This window comes from Synchiropus splendidus, chromosome 17, assembly GCF_027744825.2.
Source record: "Synchiropus splendidus isolate RoL2022-P1 chromosome 17, RoL_Sspl_1.0, whole genome shotgun sequence".
NCBI lineage: Eukaryota > Metazoa > Chordata > Actinopteri > Syngnathiformes > Callionymidae > Synchiropus > Synchiropus splendidus.
In genome coordinates, this window is record NC_071350.1 from 11739840 (window position 1) to 11767514 (window position 27675).

At 40.4% G+C, this 27675-nt stretch overlaps 1 protein-coding gene and 1 long non-coding RNA gene across 6 annotated transcripts in view; one reads left to right on the forward strand and one right to left on the reverse strand.

Annotated features, from left to right (window-relative positions):
- zbtb20 (zinc finger and BTB domain containing 20) overlaps nucleotides 1–27011 on the reverse strand; it is a 38147-nt gene extending 11136 nt beyond the window's left edge. The window contains exons 1-3 of one of the 3 annotated variants that reach the window (XM_053847735.1): nucleotides 26363–27011; nucleotides 8095–8234; nucleotides 4097–5611 (exon numbers count right to left, since the gene is read on the reverse strand). In XM_053847735.1, coding sequence (XP_053703710.1) covers nucleotides 4097–5591 — 1495 coding nt within the window. In that variant the 5' untranslated portion in view covers nucleotides 5592–5611; nucleotides 8095–8234; nucleotides 26363–27011. Of the gene's footprint in view, nucleotides 1–4096; nucleotides 5632–8094; nucleotides 8240–26362 lie in introns of all 3 variants that reach the window. The other 2 variants (XM_053847733.1, XM_053847734.1) reach the window with 2 other exon arrangements.
- Nucleotides 1–27675, forward strand: part of LOC128748762 (uncharacterized) — a 61094-nt gene that overhangs the window by 12633 nt on the left and 20786 nt on the right. The gene's annotated exons all lie outside the window — the stretch shown is intronic.

The window sequence follows — 27675 nt, forward strand, 5'->3', positions numbered from 1 at the left end:
TTTACATTTATCCTTTACAAGCTTTACAAGCTTCAATAAGAGGTTTTTTTTCAGCCTTCCAACTCATTCTTAGCTGTGAAATCACATTTCTTTTTTGGAATTGTTTGAATAATTCCTTCAATGAGTTGAAAATATTTATCCTCATGCCTCTGTATTCTCCTTGCTACAATAACAGCAGCCATCTGTGTTCCCATTAACACCTTTTATTCGAGTAAAGTCACGTTCACCAAACCCTGTATTTCAGGCTTCATTAATCAAATTGCACGCAAAAACTCACACATCTATCTATCTATCTATCTATCTATCTATCTATCTATCTATCTATCTATCTATCTATCTATCTATCTATCCATCTATCTATCTATCTATCTGTCTGTCTGTCTATCTATCTATCTATCTATCTATCTGTCTGTCTATCTATCTATCTATCTATCTATCTATCTATCTATCTAGCTATTCATCCATCCATCATCCACCCATCTATAATATAGTCACGTGGATTACGTATGTTATGTCTGTCTGTCTATCTATCTATCTATCTATCTATCTATCTATCTATCTATCTATCTATCTATCTATCTATCTATCTATCTATCTATCTATCTATCTATCTATCCATCTACCTATCTGTCTATCTATCTATCTATCTATCTATCTATCTATCTATCTATCTATCTATCTATCTATCTACCTATCTATCTATTTATCTGTCTGTCTGTCTGTCTGTCCATAATCCCCCCTCAGGTATAAGTGTCATCATCCATCCATCATCTATCTATCCATCCATCTATCTGTATCTTTCTATCTACCTAAATAAATATAATTTGTACATTTTCCCATGAAGGACTCTATTTGAACACATCTTTTTTATAACTAGCTGATACATTTAATCAAAAATGTTCCTATGCTATTGGTAATATTGAAGGTTGTTGCGCGTTGGTTGAAAGAGAGAGTTATTAAGAAAATAAGTGTCTTATTTTGTCCCTTTGTGGTTCCATTTGCCCTTGAAAATGTAAGCTGAGTGCTGATTTATGTATTTATTTCAAATCTTTTGCAGGAGATGATCACAGTCAATTTTAAAATATACACAAAAATATTAGTTTGGGATTTAAGCAGACTGGAGTTTACAGAAGTTATTAACATGTTCGTTGTTTCATTTTGTTCATGCATTTTTTTTGAGAATGTGCTCTGGTTGTAACTATTATTTTATTATTTCAAAGGAGGCAGGACATCAACTGGTCTCTCTAGCTTCATGCCTGTGCATGTTTCATAAAGTATTTAAATGCAAGGAATCCATAATCATATGGCTTTATCTACAAGATCATATTTTTTAAAAAAGTGATTGATTTGTTTTCATCGATGACATTACATTACATTAAATTAATATGCTTATTTGTTTAATTCCAAAATTAAAATAATTTAAAATCTGCATTAGTTAACATGAATTATAGGTTTATCGGGCAGCTTGTTGGCACTGTGACTTGTCAGAAGAAACAATTTTGATATCCACTGTTAATAATACGGCTACCTCAGGCGGTGAACTGATAATCAAGTGTTTTCTTTCTAGTCTCAAATAACCACTTTTAAATGGGCCAATAATTTCATTCCTAATTCAGCAACACATAGTTTCCCAGGTGTAAAATAATTTATGCCTGTTAGTAGCACTATCACTTATCAAACATGCTCATGTTCAAAAGTTACTGGATGTCCTCCGCTACAGCTCATGAAATTAACAGCTTTTTTCTTTGACCGACTGTAATGTGAGGAGTCGGAAATGTGTTGCTCCAGAGTAACACGTATAAATTTAAGCAACTTTTTAACACGGTCTTGAGAATATTACTGTTTTATCACTTAACATGGTGAAGGAAAACTTTTCCGACTCTAGAGTGGCTCTTGATAAATAAAAATGCTGAGCGATTCTGACTCCTGCAACAAGGATCTTTTAGAATGCAATCTGTCCAGATGTGTGCGCAGAAGATGCAGCACTGAAGGTGGGCGACAACCAAGAACACATTAAAAAATCAATTTGCTTCCCAGCAGTCAGTTAAAGTAAATACAGGCAATATTAGGGGCTAAACGCTGCATTAGAATTGAAATTACACAAATACTGTGTCAACTTGAGCAGCGGTATTAAAGCCCTGAAGGCTGATATTATTAGCTTTTGTGCAGATGTGACGCTTCTGCTCGTTGGTTTTACAAAACTAATACAGAACAGAATGAAATTGATATTTTATGTAAATTGCCACAATTACTTTACAGGGGCACGTTGTTGTAATTAATACATCACTTGGATGTTTTTGTCAGACTTTTAACGATCATTTTTATCTGAGATATGTCTCTCTGTTGACGTTTTAGGCTGGAAAACATTAACTTATTAATAGCTGGAAAAATACAGATTACAGCAGTGAGGAAGGTGCAGATTTATCGAGCCTTTCTTGCGTCTGCTGATTAAATTAGGAAGCTTCTTCTGTAGCTCTCGGGTCATTTATAAATAGAGACGCACCTTTTTCTCCTGAATATTGCGTTTCTTCATTTATTTAATAATTTCAATGTGAAGAATGGCTAACCGGTTTCACCCGTTCTGCACTAGGCATTGGATATTCATGCCTCGTCCAGCTTATAATGGGCACTTTGACTTGGACGCAGTTATATGTGTGTTGAGGAGGAGGAGAATTTTGTTTTAAATAGCTGTCAAGTCAAAGACTGTTCTCGCCATGTGATGGATTCTAATAAAATGGCCCGGTGGCTTTTATGAGATCGTCTAATTACACCAGGTTCTTTTATTCAACAAAAATTAACTGACTGCGGAGAAAGAAAATAAAACTTGAATCCTTGCATAAAAAGAATATTATCTTTTCCTGAATTGGTATGGATGAGCAAAGAAACATGTAAGATCGAAAGCTTGGTGAAAGAACTGTTGAATGAAAAGCCTTTTTAAAATTTTATTCAATGTAATTTTTTTTTTTTTTTTTGCAATTGGCAAAATGAATTTTATCTACCTAAAGGAAAGAACTGTACAAACATGAGACATTCATTTACTGCCCCTGAATGTGGCTGCAGAACAATAAGGAGCATGTTTAAGCCCCTTTTTTGGGGGTGTACGTACATGAGCTCATTTGCATATGAATCGGGCGCATGAATAATTAGGTCTACCTCTGTGATGACTGGCTCATTTAAATTTTGGGCTCAGTGTGTTCAAATTTTTCCTTTTTTTGTCTCCCACTTTTTTTCTACGATTTTCCTAATTTCCTGATGTTTGTCTAAAAATACTGGATATTTAAATTATTCGGAGATAATAGGATTTAAATGGATGCTTTTGTCTGGTTAAGTTGTAATATTTTTTTCAGTAAATATGTGTTCAAGATGTTCATCTTGAATGATACATCCATTCCAATGAATATCATTATCAAATTTTCAGGCTCATAAATGGATTTGATTGTCAGCATTCAGATAGATGTTCTGAGGACAGCTCACTGGGCGATGCCTTTGATCCCCAGTGACAATAGCAAGTGAGAATAGTTTGAACCCGACCTGGGAAAAGGTTAGGGTTAGAGGGTCTGTAGTTTGAGCCCACATAACAGCCATCATGGTAGAACCCTAGACTTGTACAGTAGCGCCTGAAACAGCCCAGAGAAACACTTATGTTTGACAGACCTCAAACAAGACAACTAGGCTGTCATGAGACACCAGACCTTCCTCTGTGGTCCCACGACCTCAGAGGAAGTCCGCCTACGTTTAAAATGCCCAACCAGTGATTTTTTTTTTTAACCACATAGCAGCGCTTATAATTACGACAACAAAATGCTCTGAAAATGTGAAAACAGATTTTATTTGGTGGATCAAAGCCTCATATTAAGAGCTGTCCACTTTAGGCCGCATTTTGTTTGCCTTTTCAGATGATATCAGTATTCTCTTCAAATTCAAGCTTGTCCTTATTGAAAATGGAAGCTTGCTATTTTGTGCCGCCTACACCAGCTCTTGACATGTGTGGGTAAATAGAATTGTGTGTTACAATAGTAATAGTAGTTTGACTGTGAGGAAAAAAACTACTCAACAATATATCAATATTTCACAAAAATAGCAGGGTGGGACTTACCAGTGTGCACGAACATGTGTTTGACGTAGTTCTGTTTAGCGGTAAAGGTTTTACAGCAGAGAGTGCATGCATAGGGCTTCTTTTCCCCCTGACCGATTCCTCCTGGTGCCTGTTGCTGCTGCGCGGAACTCGCCGGTACCGTCATCTGGCTTGAGAAGGGCAATGTGGGGGGTGGCACGGTGACAAACTGGGCTGGCTGCTGGCCAGGAAGGTAAAGGTAAGACTTGTCTCTAGACGGCTGCGAGGGGAAGAGTGTGGGCAGGAAGGCGTTTCCAGTTGGGCCCATCACTTGCGGGTTGCTGGGCACGCCGAGCGGCATTCTCAGGTTGCTGGTGTGAGTGTCTCCCTGGCGAATGTAGTGCGGCCCACTTGGCAGGGGCTGGGACATGACTGAGCTTGGCAGGGGATGCATCATGCTACTGTCACTAGTGCCGTGTGACATGTCCCCTTCTTCCGACTCTTGCACTTGCTCCGGGGACGAGTCGTTGACCTCTATTTGAACCGAACCTGCTTCCCCTTGATGTGTTTCACTGTCCCCCTCTCTGTTGCAATATGTCTGTTGCTCCATAACATCTGGCTCAGTACCAATGAAGGAGCTCACCCCCGAGTCAGTACTCTCCACCTTGGACTCGCTCTCTGCCCCCTCCGTGTGGTCGTTGTCGTCCTGGCAGTCGGCCACATTATTGCAGCAGCTGAATTCATCCTCGGCCTCCTGCTTTATGTGCATCCCTCCTGTCTGTATGCGTACCGGTCGGGGCTGCTTGCGGCAGTGAGTGGACTCGGCTGGGGAGATATAGCGATCGACCTGCTGAGACTTCTCCTGGATGCGGTTCCAGGACGGATCTTGAGACTGCTGGTCCTTCTGTGTGAGAGTGGAGTCGTAGTTAGTCGTCAGGGAGTTGATGTACAGGGGGCGCTCTCGGGTTCCGTTCTGCAGAGACAGGCCAGGGTAGGAGTAGATTGATGTGTATGCACGCTCAATGTTTTGCTGAGATGTTGCTTGCATATAGCCTGACTCTGCGTCGCTGCTTGGTCCAGAGGTGCCCGACTCCGGCGTGCCGCGGGGTGTTTCCTGACCCGAGTCGCCCGGTATGAGAGGGAACCCCCCTGGTCCAGCAAGGCCCACATTCTGGGACACGATCCGAGTGCACTCATCAATGACGGTTTTGATCTGCAAGATGCTGGCGGCAGTTAGAATCTGTAGCGCCTCCGACTGAGACACCCTCAGGATCCCACTGTACATAAAGTCAATCAGCTTTTGGACGGATTGCACCGAGACCACAGACGGGATCTCAATATCGCTGTAGCCCAAAAGCAGCTTGTCCTGAAAGAAGGGACTTCCAGCGGCCAGCACGCAGCGGTGAGCTCGCAGCATACTTCCATGGATACGAACGGTCACGTCACAGAAGTGCCCACGGTTGCGCTGCTCATTGAGGGTCTCGAGTACAGAATTGCTGAAGTTGTGGAGGTTGATGTTATGAATGCGCTCGGTCATCCCCTTGCAAATGATGTAACCTGTGAGCAAGAGAGCACAACTGACTTAGAAATTACTATGAAGTTCTTCTCCAGCCTTCATCTTTCTATTTATACAGATACATATGAGACTAGTTTGCCCATAAAGCACAAAAACAAAATGGTAGTTACACCCAAGAATAGCAAAGAAAAGAAAAGATAAAATAAACCTTTTTAATTATATTAAAGGGAGCAATGAATGTTCAAAAAAATAAATTAAAAACCTATCTACAGCAGTCCTTCCAAGGTTGTGCAAGCAAATTTGAGAGATTCAAAAACAAAAAGAAAATGAACACAATGTTTGGGCAAACAAAGGTTTGAAGGTAAAGTGCAAATTAAAATCAAAAATATTCAAAAATACTTCTCATGTTTTAGAGCTACAGTAAGAGAGAGAGAGAAAGAGAGCGGAGCTGACACGCTTACGGCATTTTGTGTTTTCATTGACAAACTTTAAAAACACTTGAAAAGAAACAAACATGGTCATTAACATCAATACACACTTGGGGTGAGGAATATTTCCCTGCACCTTATATCCAAACAAAAAACAACCTTTCGTTCTGCTTTTCAATTAGATGAGGTGACCTTAGTGGTAAAATGAATATCACTAAAAAGAAAGAAGAAATCTACAAAAAAATTTTTTTTTTGCTTTTTAAAAAAATAAGAAATAGCATTCATCTTAATACATTTATAAACCAAAACTGGGCAGTGTGTTGAATACCGTGTGCACATTCAGAAATTAACAGTGATAAAAGTTCAGTTTTATGAAAGCAAATACACTTCTTTGAAGTCAGCAGTTGAGAAAGAATGTTTTAGAAACTGTCTCCAGAGTGACATCATTGATCCAGAGCCTTTGGATTTGAAACATATTGTGCAGTGAAAAGAATGAAATGGATATATGTGAAAGAAAATTTTAATTGCAGATGAGTCCCAGGAGAGAACACTTTCTATTGGATATTTAATTCAACTGGACACCTCCGTTTTGTTTTCAGAGACACACACTTTTACAATCGTCCATTTACAGGAGTCCACTTTCAATCAAGATTCATTCATGTAAAAAATAATAAAGTATATCAATGAATAACCTGTAAAGCCAACAGCTGTGTGTGTGAAAGTGAATTTAAAAAGTAGCACATTACCAAAAACACATTAGCCTAAAACAAAAATCAGATTAATCATTGAACATGTTTTGGCAATGTGTGTCCAGTTGATTTTAACATTCACATCTGTACACACATAAACTTTCACACCTTTCGGTCAGCGAGTTAAGCAGGTAAATACACTGAAATAGTAAATGATTGACTTTTTTATTTGATTAAGGAGGACGTCTATCGGTATCAATGCTTCTGACCTACTGAGAAACACGGTGGCGAGCTACAGGGAAGAGCTGAATTTAAATTTGAATTCCACATGTGTTATTTATTAAAGAGGTTATTTCTGGTCGCTAGAAAAAGTTTTAAATAGAATGATGGGTCACAAGAAGATTTAGAAATTGCTGAAACAGATGTCTGCTCACAGTTTTTTTGTCAAGCAAATCCGTTTTGCAACAAAATAAAACACATTTTAAATATGTTTTATCAAGCAGCGTTACAGTGAAATAAAAAGAGCCGTGTATTAACTTCAATGCTGGGTTGTAAATGCAGAGTGATTTTTCTGCTTAGCTTTTGTGTATCAAGTTTTTTAAAAAATAATGTCAGAAAAACGTTATGTGGTGACGAGAGAGGATTAAATCTGTGATGTGAATCTGAAGACTTTCTTTTCAATTCGTTACAAACAATCAATCCGACATTTTTACACCCACAGAAGATCAATACGGTTTCCTGCTTATCTATATCGCTCTTCTTGTGCTTTCTGAAATCCCTCAACCCGCCAGTAGGTGGTGCACTGGTCCTGGAGGAGAACAGGCCGCTTTTGTTGGTCATGTGTTCCTGGGATGGCTCTTCCTAACTAACTCCAGTAATGCACAAGATGTGACCCGGCTGATCCGAGTATCAGATAACCTCAGATGCCCTCTGTCTCGACTAGAAATGCATGGTTTGAACCTTTCGAAGAAACGATGACACTTACAGGATTGTGCAACTTAGTGTGACTCTACCCACGTGGCCAAGTGTTAAGTATACGTTCTCTGAAAAAAGAAAAAAAAAACTTTCCACTGAAGGCTGCACCTTTGTAGACGAGAGAACGACACGCTTTCATCGAAGAACACTTGAATCATTTATAAATTAACGTCTGCTGTCTGTGAATCGTTAATACAATTATGAAACATACTTTTGATGAAATGCCAAGCAACATTCAGCAGAATTTAACATCAAAAAGACTTTGTTATGCAGTTGGCTGAACCCAGAATTAAAACTATAATTACGTGCACACAATCAATCGCTAATTATATCAAGTGTGGTAGGCAACACTGGGGCTTTTCTTACGCAAGTAAATTCTGTTGAATCACGAGAAAAAAAAAAAGGAGAATAAAAGCTGCCAATTATACTCACAGTTAGATGACGTTGTGTTACTCGGATGCTTATGTGGCTGGTGATGAAGTGCGGGTCAAGCTTCAGCGCGCTGGTGGAGACGGCTGATCAGAGGCCGGCTGCTAGGCAAGGCTGTCAGTCCGCTCTTTCCAAATCATGTGCTGCTCTGCAAAAAAATATTTGGAGGGGAGAGAGAAAAGACAAAGACAAATCTTAATGCCACATACTGCCTCCTCGATATTGCCACTCCCTTAATGAACCCAGAGCACAGTAACAGGCATATCAACCAGCGACTGACGTGCTGCAACAAATGTGTGAAGAGTTGTGTCTTTTTTTTTCTTCTCCCCCCCTGGTGCAAGACAAATGGATGTTCCTGTGTGCAATTACAAATCAAGGTTGAAATAATATTGGTATTGGAGCCAGCTCTTATCTCAGCTGTTACTGGGCAACATAACCACACCCTTGCAAAGGAAAGCAACCTTAATTCTGCATTAATTCATTCAATATTTCAGAAAAGGTCAGCGCTTCACAGACCGCTACGTGCACATCGGAACGCTAATTCCCAGTCACCTATCACCACGCAGGGCTGGGTAATCGAAAGAGCCAAATATCACAAGGGATTCAGTCAAATACAAAAAAAAAAAAAGCATGAACCACATTTGGCATGTGACGGTCTACTTTTAGAGACAGAAACACATTATGCTGCCAGGCTTTGACGTCAAAACTCCAAACAGATTGATGTGTGCTTGACAACATTAAATTGACATGCACTCGATATCACTGGAGGTCACACAGATGTAAATACAATCTGTATGGTCGAGGAAAACAGCTTTCCTTCTGTAAAATTTGAAATATTCCAGCCAATAAAAACACGGAAAGTGCGGAAGCTGCTCCAGAATTTACGGTGCTGTGAGTGAAAATGCATTTGGATATAAGACTTTGACCCCTGTAACTTCATCCCACATAGATTAACTGGATGAAAAAAATATATATTAACAAAATAGCCAAATAATAAACGGCAGCTTGACTGAAGCAGAGTTATCTTTCTGTGGGCACGTACACACACACGCATCTACACACACAGGTTTCTTCATGTTCCTGGGTACAGATAGAAAAGATTTCTCATCATTAAACTGCCAAAGTAAATGCCTTATCGCGCCGGAAAAAAAACAGCTTTTTATAAATACAAATGTTTGCAGTAGGTGGGCGAAGGGGTCAAAAGGTCACCGAGCCTTTTTGGGTACAGTCATCACTCAAGTCTTGTGTCTTCTGAGGCACACTTTATACACAAATACAAGAGCTCATTTATGGTTGCATGAGACCATTCAAGGGAATATAGTTTTAAAAATGTGAAATGAAAAGCAACAGCGATGTTAAATAAACTTGCGTGCTTGAACTAATTGCACCTGATGTAATTGTTGCTCTGCAACGATGAGAAATAATATGTTTGAGACCTGCAATATAGGTTACACCTTCGAATCCTGCTGTCCAATGAGCTTTTGTCCTAATTGTGTCACATCCAATCAGGCATTTGCGCCATTCATGCATGGAGGTTTGATTCATTTATTAATTTACTGATGCAATACGTTCTGTGCTCTGTGTGTCAGGACGACCTCTCCCGCCTGGCTGGCTCACTCCTATGGCGAAATAAACACTTCCAGAGAAAAGAGAAACGGTCGAGTCATGTGAGATATGAAATATATTTGCTGGCGTGACAGTGGGACTGGTCGGTGCAGGCCTGCAGTTATGCAGAGCAGGCGTGTAAGTCGGACCTGCCTGCAGGGTAAAGTAAGGTGAGTTCTGGCTACAAAAGAGGAGCAGGCCAAGGGGAAGGAGGCTTCAGTTGCCCAGACTGCCACTCACAACACTGATTCCATTTTAGCCGTGACACAGTGGGTGAGCAGCAGCCAGCGCCTACCTGCAGTGAATTCTAATCAGCCCAGGGGTCTGTCTCCCTCCCTCCCTGTACCCTGCTTCGGACTAAAGGGGCTGATGATCCTTCAAAATTAATTAGATCCTTGTAGGAGGCAGCCATTTTCTTTTTACACCCTCGTGCTCCACCAAAAAACTGTAAAATTTGGGGTGTTTCCCAATTCGCTATTCTGATCTGTGTGTCTCTACCTGTTTCCTGTTTCATCTCTGTCTTTCTTTCCATCTGTCTGTCTGCATGTCTGAACCCCCCCCCCCCACCTCCTCTTTTCATTCACCCCCCTCCCTCCCCACCCTACAAACCTTCCCCACTCTCCTCCACCCCCCTCAGCTCTGTGTCTGCCTCTGTGGAGTTTGCTGTCAATAAATCCCCAGAGGTCAGTTTGTCTGCTGGAAATCAGACACAATGCTTCAGACCGCCGATGCAACGCATGCTCCGCTGCTGCCGCCACAACAAAGAGCGAGGAGGGATGAGGGGAGAATAAGGAGGGGCGGTTTTAGGGGGAGAAGGAGAAGCACGAGGGTTGCAACTTCACCATCCAGACTCCTGGTTGTCTGTTTCAGGGGGACGAACTCACACTGCAAACAAACAGGCCACGCATGTGCCAAACAACAATCCTCTACTTTTTATAATTGCCAACAATTCTGCTGTTTTTGGCGTCAGTAATGACCTCACTCCAACATGTGGGGTGTTACTGTAGCACCTTTTAATCTAACAGATCTTCTACCAAAACGAAAATGCCAGTCGTTTTAAGAATACAGTGGGCAACTTCTTGGCCCAACAAACGTATAAATACACGTTTAGACACTAAAAATCAAAATATATCATTAATGTGCAGGTTTTTTTTCAACTTCCTGAATCATTTAAAAATGTGAGTGTCAAGAGAAGATTAATGCAATATCTTCAAGTCTGAGGTTTTTATGTAAAAAGGATTTCATTCCCTTCCTCATCATGTCCATTACATTTTTTCCAGGAGATCATTAACATGTTTTCGGAGCATGTGAATGCGCCATCACACTTTACTGTAGCTGTAATCGGCCTTTTGATCCCTCCTTATATTCCAGTTGGCCTGAACCAGATTAAAAACGGATTCGACTTCCCTGAATCAACCAAATATTCTTTACAGCCGACAGAGAGGAGCTTTTGAGTGGAAGGTTCTGAGGCGCTTTCAAAGACGCGGCGCGTGAACTTCGCCTGGTTTTGCTTTTTTTTTCCCAAATGTATTTATGTGTGTAAACAGTCAAGGCAGATACGGACGCGTTTGTGAGGTCAAAATGACTCTACATCCAATTTGGTAATGTTGGCACTCACTAGTTTGAAATGTGTCCGCTTTGTGCTTTCATCGTCGATTAAAATCAAGGCAGTGCAGTCTATCAACAATCTTGTTCATTTAGAAAAGAGAGTCTTTTTTTGTCAAGATAAAGTTGTCTGTTTTGGGGAAAAAAAACATTTTTTATGCCTCTGAATTAACCTTTAAGTGCTTTTAACAACTGATGAATGGGGATTGACTTGCTTCCTCTCTGCAATGCTGTGTATGGATTTCTGTTTGCCTTTGAAGTCATTGGGCAAGGTTGACGCAGGGCCGAGCCGAAAACACAATCTGAAGTGGAACATGAATCATTTCACAAGTCATATTGGCAATTAGATAACATTTTGAGGTTTGTTTTCAGCCAATCCAGGAAGCTCAAACACAAAACAACAATATTTTGTTGCAAATTCAGCTGACTATTTTTCATGTCCTTAAAACTGTTTGCAGACAAATAACCGAACACACATGCATATACAGTACATGATCCATGAGGTGTTTTGTAAAATGGTTAAAAAATTTGGGGTTGATACATGAAGGGTGGGGGATGTGCACTTGAAAGGATTCACAGCCGCCCTTTCTATAAAAGGCCAGCATCATCCGCCTGAATAATATACATCTTGAATATGTTAATGCTGCTTATATGATGAGCGGGTATTCAAGGTCCACCGTGCATTTCAATCCAGAGACAAAGGGGACCACAGGCCATTGTTAACGTCTCACGTCAGGGCGTGCGCATGAAGTATCCTGATAAATCAAGAGTGCTTTGCATTACACCTAATTAAGAGTTATTTATGAGTTTGTTTGAAACCTCGGCGGCTTAATGATCCCTGTCCAACGCTGCGATTATTAATTTCAATCATCCATTTAGCACAACAGCATTAGCATATCAAGTAGCACGCATTTCATTGTATGGTTTCTGTGATGTGATACGGGAGAGGTGTCGCGAGCGCAGCACGGAGCCCTGATCAATAAACATGTGGCGAAGTGCCGAGGGCACAGGTGACAACTGAAGGTGTGCTCAGTAAAGTCGCAGACGGAATCACTCTACCGACAAGTCCACACCTCAACATCGACGGTTCCGAGCAGCTAATGCATTTTGACAGTCATCTGCGGCATTGACGGCGTTGGGGTGGGTGTTAATGAATACACAACTTCTCCCGGCGCTGATTGGTTGACGAAATGTTTGGAGGTTCTGCTTCTTGTGAGAACTGGGGATTGGCCTATAACGTCGCGAGCCAATTATCAGGTGCGGTGACAAACACAGGTCGTCGGCTGGTAGGTGTGGAGCCTTGTATGTCTTTGCGACTGCGAAAGGTCTCGTAATGAACTCGACACTTCATTAAAAGTGAGCACGCTGATATAGTATTAAGCTGACGTACGATCTGTACTGTTTTAATGATGGTAATAATAGTCGTACATAGGTGTCGAGCTGAGGAATTTGTTCAAGCTTCAGTGAAGTTGAGTGAGTAGAATTAGCGGCGACATGTCCTTAGCTTAGCACAAATGTGTTGGAAACACTGACACGTTTCTGTGTTCTCACTTTAACAGACATGTTTAAGACAGGCATCGCGATAGCAGTAATTCACCAGTTAAGATGCCAGCAGATGTGATGTGGCCTGGAATGAGTCGCTTATATCAGTGTGGGTTTTTATCGGTATCAGAAAATGTCAGTACAGGACATCCCTATTAGATATTTACACATACTTGCTGAATGACATTTGCCTTTAGACAAAGAAGGAAAAGGTTCGCCCTTCATGCTGAAAACAGTTCACTGCTTTTTAAATTTTTTCCTCTTCTTTTTTTTTTGTTTGGCTGTGGAAAAGCAGTTGTATCACTCATCTGATTAATATCTTTATAGACACCAACTAAATGTCATAAGACTTCACCCACTTGCACCTTAAGGGCATGTGGGCAAATATAACTTCTGCTTTTGGTTATTGTGTGGTATACTAATATTTGTCAGAGCTGCTAACGTAATATATAAACAACTATACATCATGCATTTCCATACTCTGACTCATAAAAGGAAGAGTTTCACAAAGGAAGTCTGCGGCTTGTTTTTCGCTTTATTAACACCCTTAAGAAGAGACAAAGTCCAACAGAATGAACAAGAGCACGAGTTGTGCCAGAATCTGAACATTAATCCACTTGATTACTCACTTGAACAAATGTCGATATCACTGTAAGTACAGGACCATAGTTTTGACAGGACAGCTTGTTCAACTTCATCATTTCGTGTCAAAAGCACACCCACCACCGCCACCCGTTACCCACAGCAGATCTATTGTCCAGCTACAGATGGACACAAAGTCTACATCAAATACACTTCTCAACACACACTGTCCTGAATTGGTCAAAAAAAAAGGCCCCATGTTGAGCTTTCTTATGAATTTGGCCATTCAAACACTAAAGACAATATCTCACTTTGGTGCTGGACTGAGTGCACTCATGAAATTTCTCAGAATTGGCAAAGCGCTCCGCTTTTGTTAATGAGCATTTGACCAAAACGCACCATCTGACTACTCATATGACCGTCTCCAAAACACCTCTAACCCCCGAAGCAGACAACGCTAAATTCAAGAGTTATCGTTCAGACACAAGTGTCCACAGCGACTGCCTCTCTACTGCTACTACACGTGTCAAGGACATTCTGCCTCTCGAAAAGAACGGCAAAAAAAAAAAGAACTGGCAGGCCATTAAGAGATCTTCATGAACCAACACAGCTGCTTAGACGGGACCCCTCTGCCGGATACCAGTATATCACAATGCAGAGTGATTCATTAAATATGTTTGAAGAGACATATCAAATTGGCGTGTCTCTATTACGGCAAGTGGATGGCGGTTATCAGTAGGGCGTGTGCACCTTAACGAAATAAAGCGGGTCCTCTCGTCTGTCCTTGAAAGATAAACTCAGAACAAAGATGAGATGGGAGCGGAACATGCGGGACTGCAGCTAATGAGCTGTAGCAGAGGTATTGCGATAAATACACAACTAAAGTTGTCATTGCAATCATGAGAAATTCAGGGAGAATCAAAATGGATGCTACTTTACTGCCAGCTTGGGTCTTTATCTCCTCTGTGAAGTTTTTTACATCGAAATATTGCATAAATATTGAAATATTTAGACAGGCACGACCAGCTCCAGCCTGCCATGCAATGAAAATGGACCCCAAAAGCTCCCCCACCACTCACCAGTCCCATAATGCACTGCAACGCTTTAGTCAGATCAAATTGTAATTCAAATGTCCAGTTTCAAAAGAAAAAAAAAACCCACTACGCCATAGAAATATAGCTTTAATTATTGACAATCAAAATGAACAGCATCTTTATGCTTCAATAACCACAATTTGAATTAAATTTCAGCACATATGAAACTGAAAACTCTCTGATCGTTCATTATTTTAGGTATTGATTTGTGTCCACTGTGAAATTCATTCGGTCTCTTGGGTGAAATGAAAAGTGTTTTATTTTGCTTTATTTATGCATTTTCATGCGGCAACTTTCGGATTCGTGATCTTGATGCAGCTTCCCACGACCCTCAGTGACCTTTCGAGATCTGTGGTTGAGTGCAGAAACCAGAAGTTGGGGCTTCGCCTTTAGTTTAAAGTTTATTTAAGAAAAAAATAAATAAATACAGAACAGCCAACATTGTAACTATGCTGCCTGGTTATACCACAAAGACTTGAGAGGGAAAAGAGGAGATGCTAGATGGTTTCCTGAAGGTCTCGGAGACTGTAGCTACGGCAACAACAACATCAGCGCCGGGGTGATGGGAGCCCCTAATTGGGTGAACTAACTATTGTACATTTTGCACCCACATTACAGAGCAAAATCTAGCGTCAGATATTGGACACTGTTTATTTCAATTAAATTATGTTTTTTATAAAGGGCATTTAAGTCCCAACTTCATAAAGACGTTCCACAGAACTCGATGCTAGCTGACATTGAGGTCTCTGGGTGGATGATCTCATCACAAAAAGTCAAAGATCCTGACGCGCAACTGCTTGAATTGGCTGTTAATTGATACATTCAGCAACTATCAGGGGGGATCTCTGCATAACATGCGGCTCGGAATCATCAGGCATATTCCACAGCTGCCGAAATCTCCTTATGGTGTTGACAACAAAGGAAGGCGAAGCTGTGACACACCGCTTTTTGATCAAACCGTATATGTTCGCGTCTTTGATTCCGACATTATAAGACGAGCATCTTGCTGTCAGCGGGGGGTTCCCTGATTCTTCTCTGCCGTACGTCAGGTTGAAAATTCTTTTTTTAAGTAGGGTGTGTGTGTACAGTGAAGGACAGTTTTTTTTTAGGCTATATGAGACTTAAAAAGGGAGACTTTTTCTTGATGATTACGGCAACGGGGTCTTTTCAAAAAGGTATTTTCCTTCCGAACGGGACGGTGTTTGTTAAATCATACATCGTGGGAGCGGTGGTTTTTTTCTTTATTGTCGGCAGCTGAGGCCGTGTTGTGCTCCTGCGACTTAACAAAGATGGAGTCAACGATGCACTCACGCTCTGGATGAATTAAGTTGGTCTTTCTGTTAGAATGTACCGAAGGATGAGATCAGTCTTTTGTCAGTTTTATCTTAATCAAGCTGAATTCTGATGAACTGCCTGATGTTTCAACACGTGTCGCACACAATTGAATTCCTCTATTGTTGTGACTCAAGGTCTCCTCACTTTAGCATCTGATAGTATCTTTTTTTTTTCACAGTTGGAGGGTGGTAAAGCTCAAAATCATGACATAGCAATTGTAGTATTTTAAAACAGTGTATGGAATAACATTATCTCCTCGTAATTAGGATGTATTGGAACAAGATCAATACAATAAATGAGAGACATTCGAAGCATGCAGAGTGAATCCTGTTATAGCAAGGCTGTTGTCAATACAACTTATATGTGTCCTGTTGCCTCATTTGACTTCTAAAGTATCATGCTGACATGCTGAAATGCAGTCAGCACTAGAGGAGTGACCTACAGAGCGAGTGGCCGGCAAAGAGCGTGTGGACATGATGACTTAAACATACAGCAGCGCCACACTCAAGAGTTTAAAAATCAGCATTAACCGGCTCAGAAGGTTGTTTTTATCTCACTGGGTGGGGTGAGAAATCTGACCACACGCCGGAAACTGTATACGGACGGTGCAGCTGGGATGACTGGCGCAGCAGTCCTTTGAATTTCAGAGGAATTTATAACATTAACAAGGAGCATCCCTCTTTTAGCCAGAAAAGTGAAAGGAAAAAAGGGGCAGTTTACTCAAACCTAGAAAACAAATTTGGAATATTGCTTGATCGTGGTCCGCCACTGGTGGTCATGAACTGGCGCCACCAATTATAAACCAACGTACAATACATTGACAGAGCCTTCAATGGGAATTTCGAATGAAAACCCTTTGTTCCTAGAAATGCATGGTCATGCCACAAGCTCATTTCTAGTTTTTCTTTTCTTTCATTACCTCTCATTATCGTGATTGCCCACAAAGTGACTGAAACTATGACGAGGTCACCAGTCGGTGTGGTTCGACTGGTTCACTGACTTTGCCCAAAAGATGCACATGCATAATCAGATATCACAGAGTAATTACTTTCTTCTGTTAAGAATTTAATTAGTTGTGTTTCTTTAAGGGAAGCATGTTGGGCTTGTGTTTGCCGATCCCAAACCAAACAGCGCGTTATTATCTTGTAACGGGAACATACCAGAATCGCTTTTGCGCAAGACACACATTGCTTTCACAGAAACTCCAATGTAAACCTTGGATGGTGTTGGACGAGCTGGCAGCGTCGCTCTTGTTTGACGTGATCGGATGAAAATGTGTGTAAAAAAGATCCTTTTGAAAATCAAAAACAAGTGCAGAAGCTTTTGATTAAAATTGACAGTGAAGGGATTGAATTTGGATCTATGATATGTTGTGTTCTGTACTTTAATAAACTCGACCATCTGTGAAGAACGTCTCAACTCTTAAGATGACGATCGGTTACCCGCGCTTTTCAGTCACTGACATGTTTTTAACGGGTCCCTTTCCTAGGCGTAAAAACGTCAAGAAAAATATGTTTGTTTTTTTTATTCCAACGCTTCCACACAAGAGAATGAGATGGCTAATTTCCACCAAATTTAACAGCAGCAAAAGCAGGCATTAAAAATTGAAGTTGAAATTGCGCTTGCCAAATGCTTTAATATAACGTCATAGATTTAAAAAAAAAAATCAATATTTCAATAATTTTAAATACATCTGTAATCAGCAAGTGTATTCCAAAACCATTGTGAGGCACAAACAGACATTTTTATCAGCAGCTTAACCATTTGAGAATTGAGGTTGTAGCTATTTAGCATTATAGCTGCAAACCATACTGTCTTTGGACATTCAAAACATGGAATCCTGGCAGCAGGTTACACTCGCCAGGATGACTGCTAGGACGCAACCTTTCGACAGACATATCCAGCAGTGAGATGACCCAGGACCACCTGAAGACTCGACTCTGGCAGGGCAATATAGGGATTGATCAGTTATAGCCGCAGCTGACTTCAAGAAAGGACAACAAAGTTTGTACCAGCAACAGCTACTCAGAGAGTGAAGTGTTAAAACACAAGAAAGTTTTGTTTTCCTCCCAGGGATTATTGGGAAGACAAACTGGAACGTTTCTCATTTTTGGCATGGTTGTCTTTTTTGTTTTCATAATCACAAAAGGTGAAATCGCACCTGACTTCACTGCCTCAAATTCAATGCCACATCGACTCATAATCACCCTGTAATTTCAGCCTGCTAATATTCACCATGACACGTATGTTGATGATTTGAATTTTGTTTTGTTTACTTATCCACATTTATTTTTTATTTTCCATTGTAAAGTCAAACATGTTTTAGGGGCAAGACAAGAGAAGTTTCGCTATGACTTGAACTTCATCGCCCTTTAAAAGTTAAATTAGGTATCATCGTTCCAGCTTTTATTTATGCTGTAAAAGATTTGGATATGATTGGCATCTTTATTTTCACAAGAGGCACATCCCCATGATTGACAGCTGCTTAAAAGAAAATACTAGCTTCCACAACGCAGTGTTGTCAGTCATGCACAGACGTTTCAGATGCTATAATCATAATTATCCGTTTTCTTTTCTTTCATTTTTTTTAAATAACTCGCTCTGCACAAAATCAATTGCTCATGTTTTTTGGAGCGTGACCCCTCATTTCTGGGTCACCATTGCGCAGGCTTTAGCTCCGAATGATGTCACAAATTTTGTGTGAACTGGTCAAACAATTCTTTGGCATCGAGTGCACTTCAAAGGCTGCGACAAATATGGGTGTAGTTAAGGTTGACGTGTCGCTGCAGATCTGAGCTCTGTCCGTAACGACTGGGAATCGCTCGATTTTGGGGATTGTTGGACAACTTTTCTGCTGTTGAAGAACTATAGCGTCTATGATAGAACAACATATAGCTCATAAGCCCCACAGTGTAACCAAAGCTCATCAGCTGTTTCTGGTAACATGAGTATTAAAAAAAAAAAAATCATCCGACATGGCAACGAGTATTTTCAGCAGGTCGTCTCACAAACATGTTACCTCGTAGGCATTTGTACCGTCATGACCAAGCCAGAGGGACACAGCCAGATTTTAATCTTAAATTTCCACTCATTTTTATGTTAAGTGAACCTAAAAATACTCCTTTAATAACTTGCCACTGTCACTTTCCACACTGCCTGGGTCTTTGCCGAGCTACTGGGTGTTGCCCTGCTTTCCAGCATAACGCGTGTTGGGATATGCTGAAATTACCCTGACCAGGTAGACGGAGGAAAACATGTTGAATGAATGAAAAAAAAATGAATGAACTTCTGCTTGTATATTCGGCATGAGAGGCCAGAAAAAGCGACAAAATACATTTTGTGTGAAATGCTCTCACACCCATCAATCTATTCAGAGGAAATATAAAAGATATAAAAGCTCATTGTTTGGTTACAGGGCAGCCGCAACCAGATCTATTATACTCACTTGCTTATCGACATAGTGGACTTTTATTTTGATTACTCTTGACAGTACACATACAAGCTTTTTAAATTATACATTCATGCACATTTGACAAATATTTGTGGAAAATAAATAAACCTCAAGCTGGTGGGTCACAAGGGGTCTTGAGCGTCTAACAATATATTTCATTCTGTGAAAAGCTGCTCTTAAAAAGAAGCTTTGAGTCATTTTCAAATTAGTTCAAGACAGTTGGACAGTGGATTGTGTCTTTTACATGAACTGTGAAACAGTTTGAACTGTTTAAATCGCTACAGTTAACAATAATACAGCTCAGAAGAATGACTGTGCGAAACTGTATTGATGATAAAAAAAATGTAATATTGATTGTGGGAAAACATGAAGCTACACCAGAGGTTCCAAACAAAACTTCAACAACATAAACCATAAAGCTCCATGACAGTGATATTTGCAAGGGTCTAAACTGGGCTTAAAAAAAACCCTTTAGTATGTATCTTAATAAGCAACAACTCATGAGGAAGTTCAAAAATTTTCCAGTATATAAGACACTCACAAATTATTTTTCAGACTCAACTGGAGAGAAAAAATCGTCCTGGTAAAAGCCGATCTCAGCTTCAGTTAAAGTGATTTTTGTCACGTGTCAAACATGATCTAAAACCCCTTGAGTGCCAAAGAGGAGGCACAAAAAACACATTGAAGCCTCTTGTTTGCTGTCAAACAGGCTACACTTAGCATTTCTACCTTCAGGGTAATCAACTTAAACAACGTTCTCGATAGCCATTCTTCTCTTAAATACTTCACCAACAGTTCTGCGTGTGTACCTCATAAAATAGCTTTTGCTAGTTGATAAAAGCTACCGTTTAACACTGGGTGGAAAGTCCCAATAGACTTTAATTGAGATTAAAACCCAAACAGAAATACTATTGTGGAAATAATTCCTCCAAAGTTCATCCAAATGCACAGAGCATACAGCTGAGGAGAGTTAGGCTGAGCACAATCCGAACATTTTGGCTCCTCTTCCTGCTGTTTACCAGTAAAAGCTTGAAAAAAACACTCCCCTACAGTCAAAGAACATTCACAATTTTGACAATTTACTCTTGTCAAGAAGTTAAAAGAGGCTTTGTAGTTTTCGTGTTCTGTTTCTTCGAGTTTCTTTGCTCATGCAGCTAGGCCGTGATTTCACCATGACTTGTAGAAAACCATATGGGTAGCAGGGTGAACTGAGGACACGCATGCAGCTTGGCAAACACACAACTGCACTATTAGAATCCAGGATACATTTTTCACATCAGCTGAATGCCTGGGCCTGTCTGTGTGTTCAGTGAGTAAAAACAATACGAGAAATCGGTATTAAATGCTTGTGTCGTCCACACCGAGGGTCCAGAAACACAACTCAAACAACTAATTACAGCAAACGGCAAAAAAACAGCAAAGCTTCCCGGACTTGCATCAACTTCTGCTGAACTTGTTACGTAACCTACACGTTTAAAAATAGCAGATTATATTTTAAACTATAAAGTCACTCTATATTCAACCTAGAAAAGAATTTCAATGGCCTCGAGTCGTTTCCAGAGTGAGAAACGCTCTAAAAGGCTGACATTATGGATCTCAGACGGAGACCTTGTGTGTGTCTTTAACATGTCTTCATACGTTTCATAATCAAGAGCAAAAGAATGTAGTGTCTGCTATCGAGGAAGCGAGGGTATTAACTGTGTTTCATAAGACTTCATACAGTTTTTATGGGAACAAAAGCTTCCTAACAACAACACGGCACATTCGCAAATACTTATTCTGGTCCAACGTGTGCTTTCATTACGCATTCCTGTGATACTTGCAGGGAGGGGACATTCCAAATAAAATAAAAAAAAAAAAAAAGAAATCTTTTGAAACTGAAAAAACATGCCTTTAGTTTTGCATCTGAATGCTGTGTGCTCACAAAGTTTAATGCTAAGTTCCATAAAAAAAGACTGAAAAGGGCTGTTCAACTTGAAACTCCTCCATAATGACCCACATAAACATATTTTTAAACAACATGTAAAAAGTGTGATTTCTTAAATAACCTTGATTTCCAGCTGAAAGACGCCTTGTGAGAGCATTTATGAGTGGCGTAATGTATCTAAAAGTCAGATGGAAGTTAATGGAAATAGTCTTTCTAATAACACGCTCGCGGGAGACATAGTTTTGTGATTTCCAAGACAATTACCAGAAAGGAAAAAAAAATGTTCTGTGTGAAAAGAATAAGTGTTTAGTGGTTATAAAAATTCAAGTCAGTCAGCCACGAGTCTGGCCTGCCAATAATTTCGAGTGTGCAAATATCAACATATGGCAGCTATTCACCAAGGACAGTTTAGCTGATTCTCACTAATTTCATATTCACTGTTATCAAGATGATTGTAGAGAAGAAAGGGGACATTGACAATATAGTTGCTTTTCAACATAAAACCTCAGCTCTCTCAGAAGCCTTGTGTGGAGCTTCCAAGCCAGAATCAAGGATTCCAGCCATCTATTAAAGACAAAGATGTAGATAATTAAGTGACTTATCTTAAAGTTTAAGATGTGCACCTGAGAAGAGACTCAGCTGGCAACCGCTTCAAAGATTAGTTCTGCTCTGTGGGGGAATATTCAGGAAATAATACAGGGAGCAAAACACGCAAACAACAGCACGAAAAAAAAAAAGAAGAAAAAAAATGAAAAGAACGGGGTAGAGAAATGAAGGGGGGGGGGGTAATACCCAAATCCCCCCCACACTTTGACACTCTGAACTGCAACCTACTGGATCCCCAATATCGACTGTACGTTCAAAATGGCAGCCAAATATTTTCAGCCTGGGTGAAGACAGTGTGATCTTGATTAAAAGGTTTATTACTGTACGTCTTCAGAGAGTAGTCATACGAAAACACCTTCAAATATTGTTAAAAAAGAAGACATGAGCCATCGCTGCTTTGAGTCATCAACCTCTTTGACCAAAGTAAACAGCTTTGCTTGATAAGAATGGACTTTCAGTGGCTAAACGAATGATAAAATATAACAGATTAACCGGGGAAAAAAGAGACATTGAATATATCCTTATGGACAGCAAGCAAATGAACCCATCAACTTTCTAGAGTCTGTCTCTCCGATGAATATACTTTTATATAAATAACAGCATTATCTCTCTCTTACTCATTGTTAAACTTGTATAACATGGCTGGGATATTTGCACTATTTAGCATCACTCGTTGTGCAATTAGTTCATCTAGGAAATGTAAATAACCAAGGAGGGCAGTGATGTGTTTGCCTCATGTGAAAATAAATACCCATGATGAATTGAATAAATAAATGAGGATGTATTGGTTGGATTTTATTTGAACGGTTGTCGCATCCCTTTCAAATACTAAATATATTCACCTTAATTAAGCTAAGCTTCATCATGCTTATTCTAAAAAGTAGCTTAGATGATTAAATGAAAAAATAAATATTGAAAAAAAACAAAAACAAAATGGCAGTAGTATTGTCACACAGCTTCAGGAAATATTCAGGAAATAATACAGGGAGCAAAACACACAAACAACAGCACGAAAATAAGATGAAAAAAATTAAAGGGGGGTAGAAAAATGAGTGGGGGGATACCCAAATCCCCCCCACACTTTGACACTCTGAACTGCAACCTACTGGATCCCCAATATCGACTGTACGTTCAGGGCAATTCCAAAATGGCAGCCAAATATTTTCAGCCTGGGTGAAGACAGTGTGATCTTGATTAAAAGGTTTATTACTGTACGTCTTCAGAGAGTAGTCATACGAAAACACGTTCAAATATTGTTAAAAAAGAAGACATGAGCCATCGCTGCTTTGAGTCATCAACCTCTTTGACCAAAGTAAACAGCTTTGCTTGATAACAATTGACTTTCAGTGGCTAAACGAATGATAAAATATAACAGATTAACAGGGGAAAAAAGAGACATTGAATATATCCTTATGGACAGCAAGCAAATGAACCCATCAACTTTCTAGAGTCTGTCTCTCCGATGAATATACTTTTATATAAATAACAGCATTATCTCTCTCTTACTCATTGTTAAACTTGTATAACATGGCGGCGATATTTGCACTATTTAGCATCACTCGTTGTGCAATTAGTTCATCTAGGAAATGTAAATAACCAAGATGGGCAGTGATGTGTTTGCCTCATGTGAAAATAAATACCCATGATGAATTGAATAAATAAATAAGGATGTATTGGTTGGATTTTATTTGAACGGTTGTCGCATCCCTTTCAAATACTAAATATATTCACCTTAATTAAGCTAAGATGATTAAATGAAAAAAATAAATATTGAAAACAATAAAAACTAAATGGCAGTGGTGTTGTCACACAGCTTCAACAGCTTATTTTGAAATATATATTTATATTTTATACCTGGTTAAGTATCATATAGTCAAATTGAAATTGTGGAAAACAATGTTAATTTGAAAGGCATATAGTCAAAAACAAAATAATAAAAAAATATATGCATAAAAAATGATTATACTGTAAACTATTCATTTGACATTTGTATATCTAAATTGTCCACTGGGGTCCAACACAAGACACAGAGAACCACAACTTCAACACTGTAGGTGCAGCATTAAGTGAAGGCAAAAACCAGGGGCCACATCGAGGTCAAAGTTCACTCATTCAAACTATCAAAGCTGGCCCAAATTGATTAAAATAAGTCTGCATTTCCTCGTTCTGCTTTGTAAGTGTATTTCTTTCAGCTTTCACATGCTTCACTGCTCCTTTTTCACTTAGACTTGACAAGAGTTTACAGCAAATCCATATATTTATTTATTAAATGATGCAACTCCAGTGAAATCCACCCTGGTAAAGACGGTCGGTGTGGCGAATAATTGACTGTGGAGGCTTCACACAGAGAGACGTCTCTATTATCTTGTGATTTTGGGCAGCAGTGCCTTTGCTGTGCTTCATTTTTTTGGAATACTGGCCTGCCATCTGTGTACACTACAAGAGGATTGCTTTTGTTATATGTCTTCCCCAGTGAGGCTCTCTTGTTAATATAGATGTGGGGCTGGATGTATTCATAGATATGTTGCTGGTGGAACATCTTCACGGCAGTATTATTATTATTATTATTATTATTATTTTGATTGCTCCATGGGTGTGGATTAACTGAACACCCCTAACCCCAAACCAAATCTGAGAAGTCTATCATTTATCCGATGCATCTCCCTCATATAATAATGGGTTTTCTTGGTCTGCATCCTCTTAAATATTCATTAGTCATGGGTGGGTTTAGCGGTGACACAGAAAGTGGGCAAATGGCAAAAGCTCAATCCTTGTGCATATACATGTGGAATATATAAATACTCATTAGATACGTTATTGAGATTTAAAGCAGCAATTGAAATTCTGGACACCAAGTAATCACATAATGGCTGTCAGTCTTCCAGAAGACAATTTTCACACATACGACACTGAAACAAATCCAAAAATAAAGGATGGCTAAAGTGCTGTAAACAAAGTGACCATCTAAATTTTACATGAATCAAACCTTTGCCTATCAATCATTCAGCTGCCATTCAGTCTCACGGCATTGTAAAACGAGCCATCAATTACAAAACAAAAAAGTAGTATTGAAACATAAGGTAGATTCGCGAGAAAATAACTTGCAGAAACACTCAAATAGAAATTACGCACAGCCCGACTGGAGAACAGCGCTGCGCTCCTGCGTGCCAAACCGGGTCCGCTCACTTGTCCCGGTTGTTATTACACCAAAAAAACAGTCATCTGTGACCCTACACGCTAGCCACCGCCATCAGCAGCAGAAAAGCAGTGCATGAATCATGTACTAAGCATTTTTTACTTCCTGAACTCGTGGATTATAGATTTGGTCTCCCTGGCACAGAACACGGTGTTATGGTCGAACCAGCGCCGGAGTCCATATTAAACCACAAGAACATCATGTATTCCTCTCTTTATCGGACAAAGGAGAGCGTTTTAGGACAACATCTGTCTGATACACACAATCGCTGTCCCCTTTTTTTTATCCGCGCACACACACATTTACGCAAATCGCGCACGGATGGATGGAGCTCTAAAAACTGACATGTTGCTTCAGCTCAACTCCCCAACGACCCCGGCACAGACGTTTTTGGGGACTCGTTGTTCCTTTCTAATTTTACAGCCATTTAACACGCCATATATACACCAATCCACTTTATCCAAGTCTCTCGTTGTATTTATCCAACCGGACCGCTTGTCACATGTGAATATTTCGCAACAAAGTGCTCCAAAAGGCGCACAGGAAACAACTTAAATTAAACATGCCCCCGCAAAATCTAGGCCATCCTTTAATCAAACCCCTATTCTGATCATTTAATAATGAATGCGACTCCATAAATAGTGCTTCTTTGTGTAAATCAAGGCAGCAAAATGTCAAAGTAAAGCCATAAAGGAATAATATCTGTTCTAGCCATGCGTGCTCGCCATGAAACGCCACGTAGGAATTGATATTAATTCATAAAAAATGTACCGCCGACTAAGTGTATGAGCCCGCCGGTAGACGACGTGCAATCTTTGAGTAAAACTGGAATATTGTGCAGTGAAAGCGCGTTTTGTTTCGGTTATAATACCAGCAAGGAGACGCGTTTCCTCTTGATTTAAATAAGTGACCTAAAAGCCAAATGCGCTCGTCGGCGTAGGCAGTTCCCCACTGAAATAGGAGTAAAGCCGCTCCGTTCAAACAATATGCAACATTTAAAAGTAAATATAACGGTTGGGAAGGGGAAATGGGGACAAACTATGATTAAACGTGCGCCATGTCACGTTTTATAACACATCTGTGTCACATTGAATTCATTCCCCCTGCTTTGTATTTATTAAAAAGCCCGTAAGGCGAAAAGGAAACAAGTTTCGGCTGATATTTAGGCTGGGAAGCAAACAAAAAGTACATGGAAGTGAGCGGAGCTGGCATGCATCTCAAGCTAAACTCAACCACCATGTTACTATGTACACTACGTCTTCAAATAACAGCGGTATTGGACGTTTTGCCACGACCCATCCCTTCTCCCACTTTTCCCAATTTCTTACCTGCACTTCGAAGCTTGTCCAAAATAAAAGTGGCGACAGCGTTGTTTGTCCGTGGGTCCCCCAGTTTCTCCCCCGACGAGTCGCGAATTTACATAAGAATTTCTATATATTATTTATTTCTTTAAATTTAATATGTTCCTTTACTTTGTTTCATTTCTCACTTCCATCTTCTTTTCATCTCATCAATAAACACACGCTGCAGCCTACCTTCATAGAGCAGCTCGGTTCAAGTGTGCCCTCCCATTTTAACTATACATCGAGTAGTTTGAGGGGTGGCGGCGGTGGTGGTGGAGGAGGAGGAGGAGGAGGCGGAGGGGGGAAGACATGGGGGATAGTTGAGGGGTGGGGGCAGTCGGGCGGGCACGTCTTTTCCACTTAAACGTCCTATTGGAAGAGCAGGGCACCGTCTTGGGTTGGAGCGCGGAGCCGTCAGCACCGCGACGCCCCAATAGCAGCGGCGCGCAGTATGGCTCCCCGATGAGCCGTGAGTTGTAGTAATAGTAAGTGCACGGCTGTTACTACTACTTCACCCCAGTAAGCATCGCTTCAAATCTGACCCCCGAGGTACCACCAGCGCACCCGACGCGTCAAATCACCCTATTATTGCAGTATATTTGTGTCCCGGTAGTAACGCCTACCGTTGGAAATAACCGCGTGCACAAATGTGAATGAACCTGATTCTCTCTCCCCCCCCCCACCTCGGTTCCCCGGCGGAGGAGTGACCCTTTTTTTTTTCTGCCCGTCACGCGATCCCACGTGTAACTGGTCGCCTCGCGTGTCACTCACACGAACGAGCACAGTCGCGGCTTTTAACTCGCCCTCGCCGCTGTCAGTCACCCTCACCGCCATCAAGCTTGGTTGTCCGCCGTGTCTTCCACTTTCTACGCATTTCTATTTTCTCATTTATTTATTTTTTAACGTCCCGAGCTGACCTCGAGTAAGCGAGCAGGGGGGGAATTGGTGTCGGTCCAGCTGGCCAATCGCGTACACCGTAGCGTTTTTTTCACCTTTGTTGTTGTTGATTTTATTTTGTGATTGCCCAAACGCCTTGAGATGTAGCGCGAGGGTTATTCTTTGCTCGTGAAGAACAAAACTGTAATGGGTCATGTGGGACGCCCCCCATCTTCTTTTATCTGCTTGGTCCCCCCCTTCTCGTCTAGACAGTGACAGGTGTGTTCGTCTGTACTTCACAATAATGAACCCGTTTAATAGATCCTTGTTATAAATTATTCATATATTACAGAATATCCTGTTCTATGGTGGGGTACAATATGAGTGATATTTAATATCCGACTTGGTAAAGGTCACGCAAG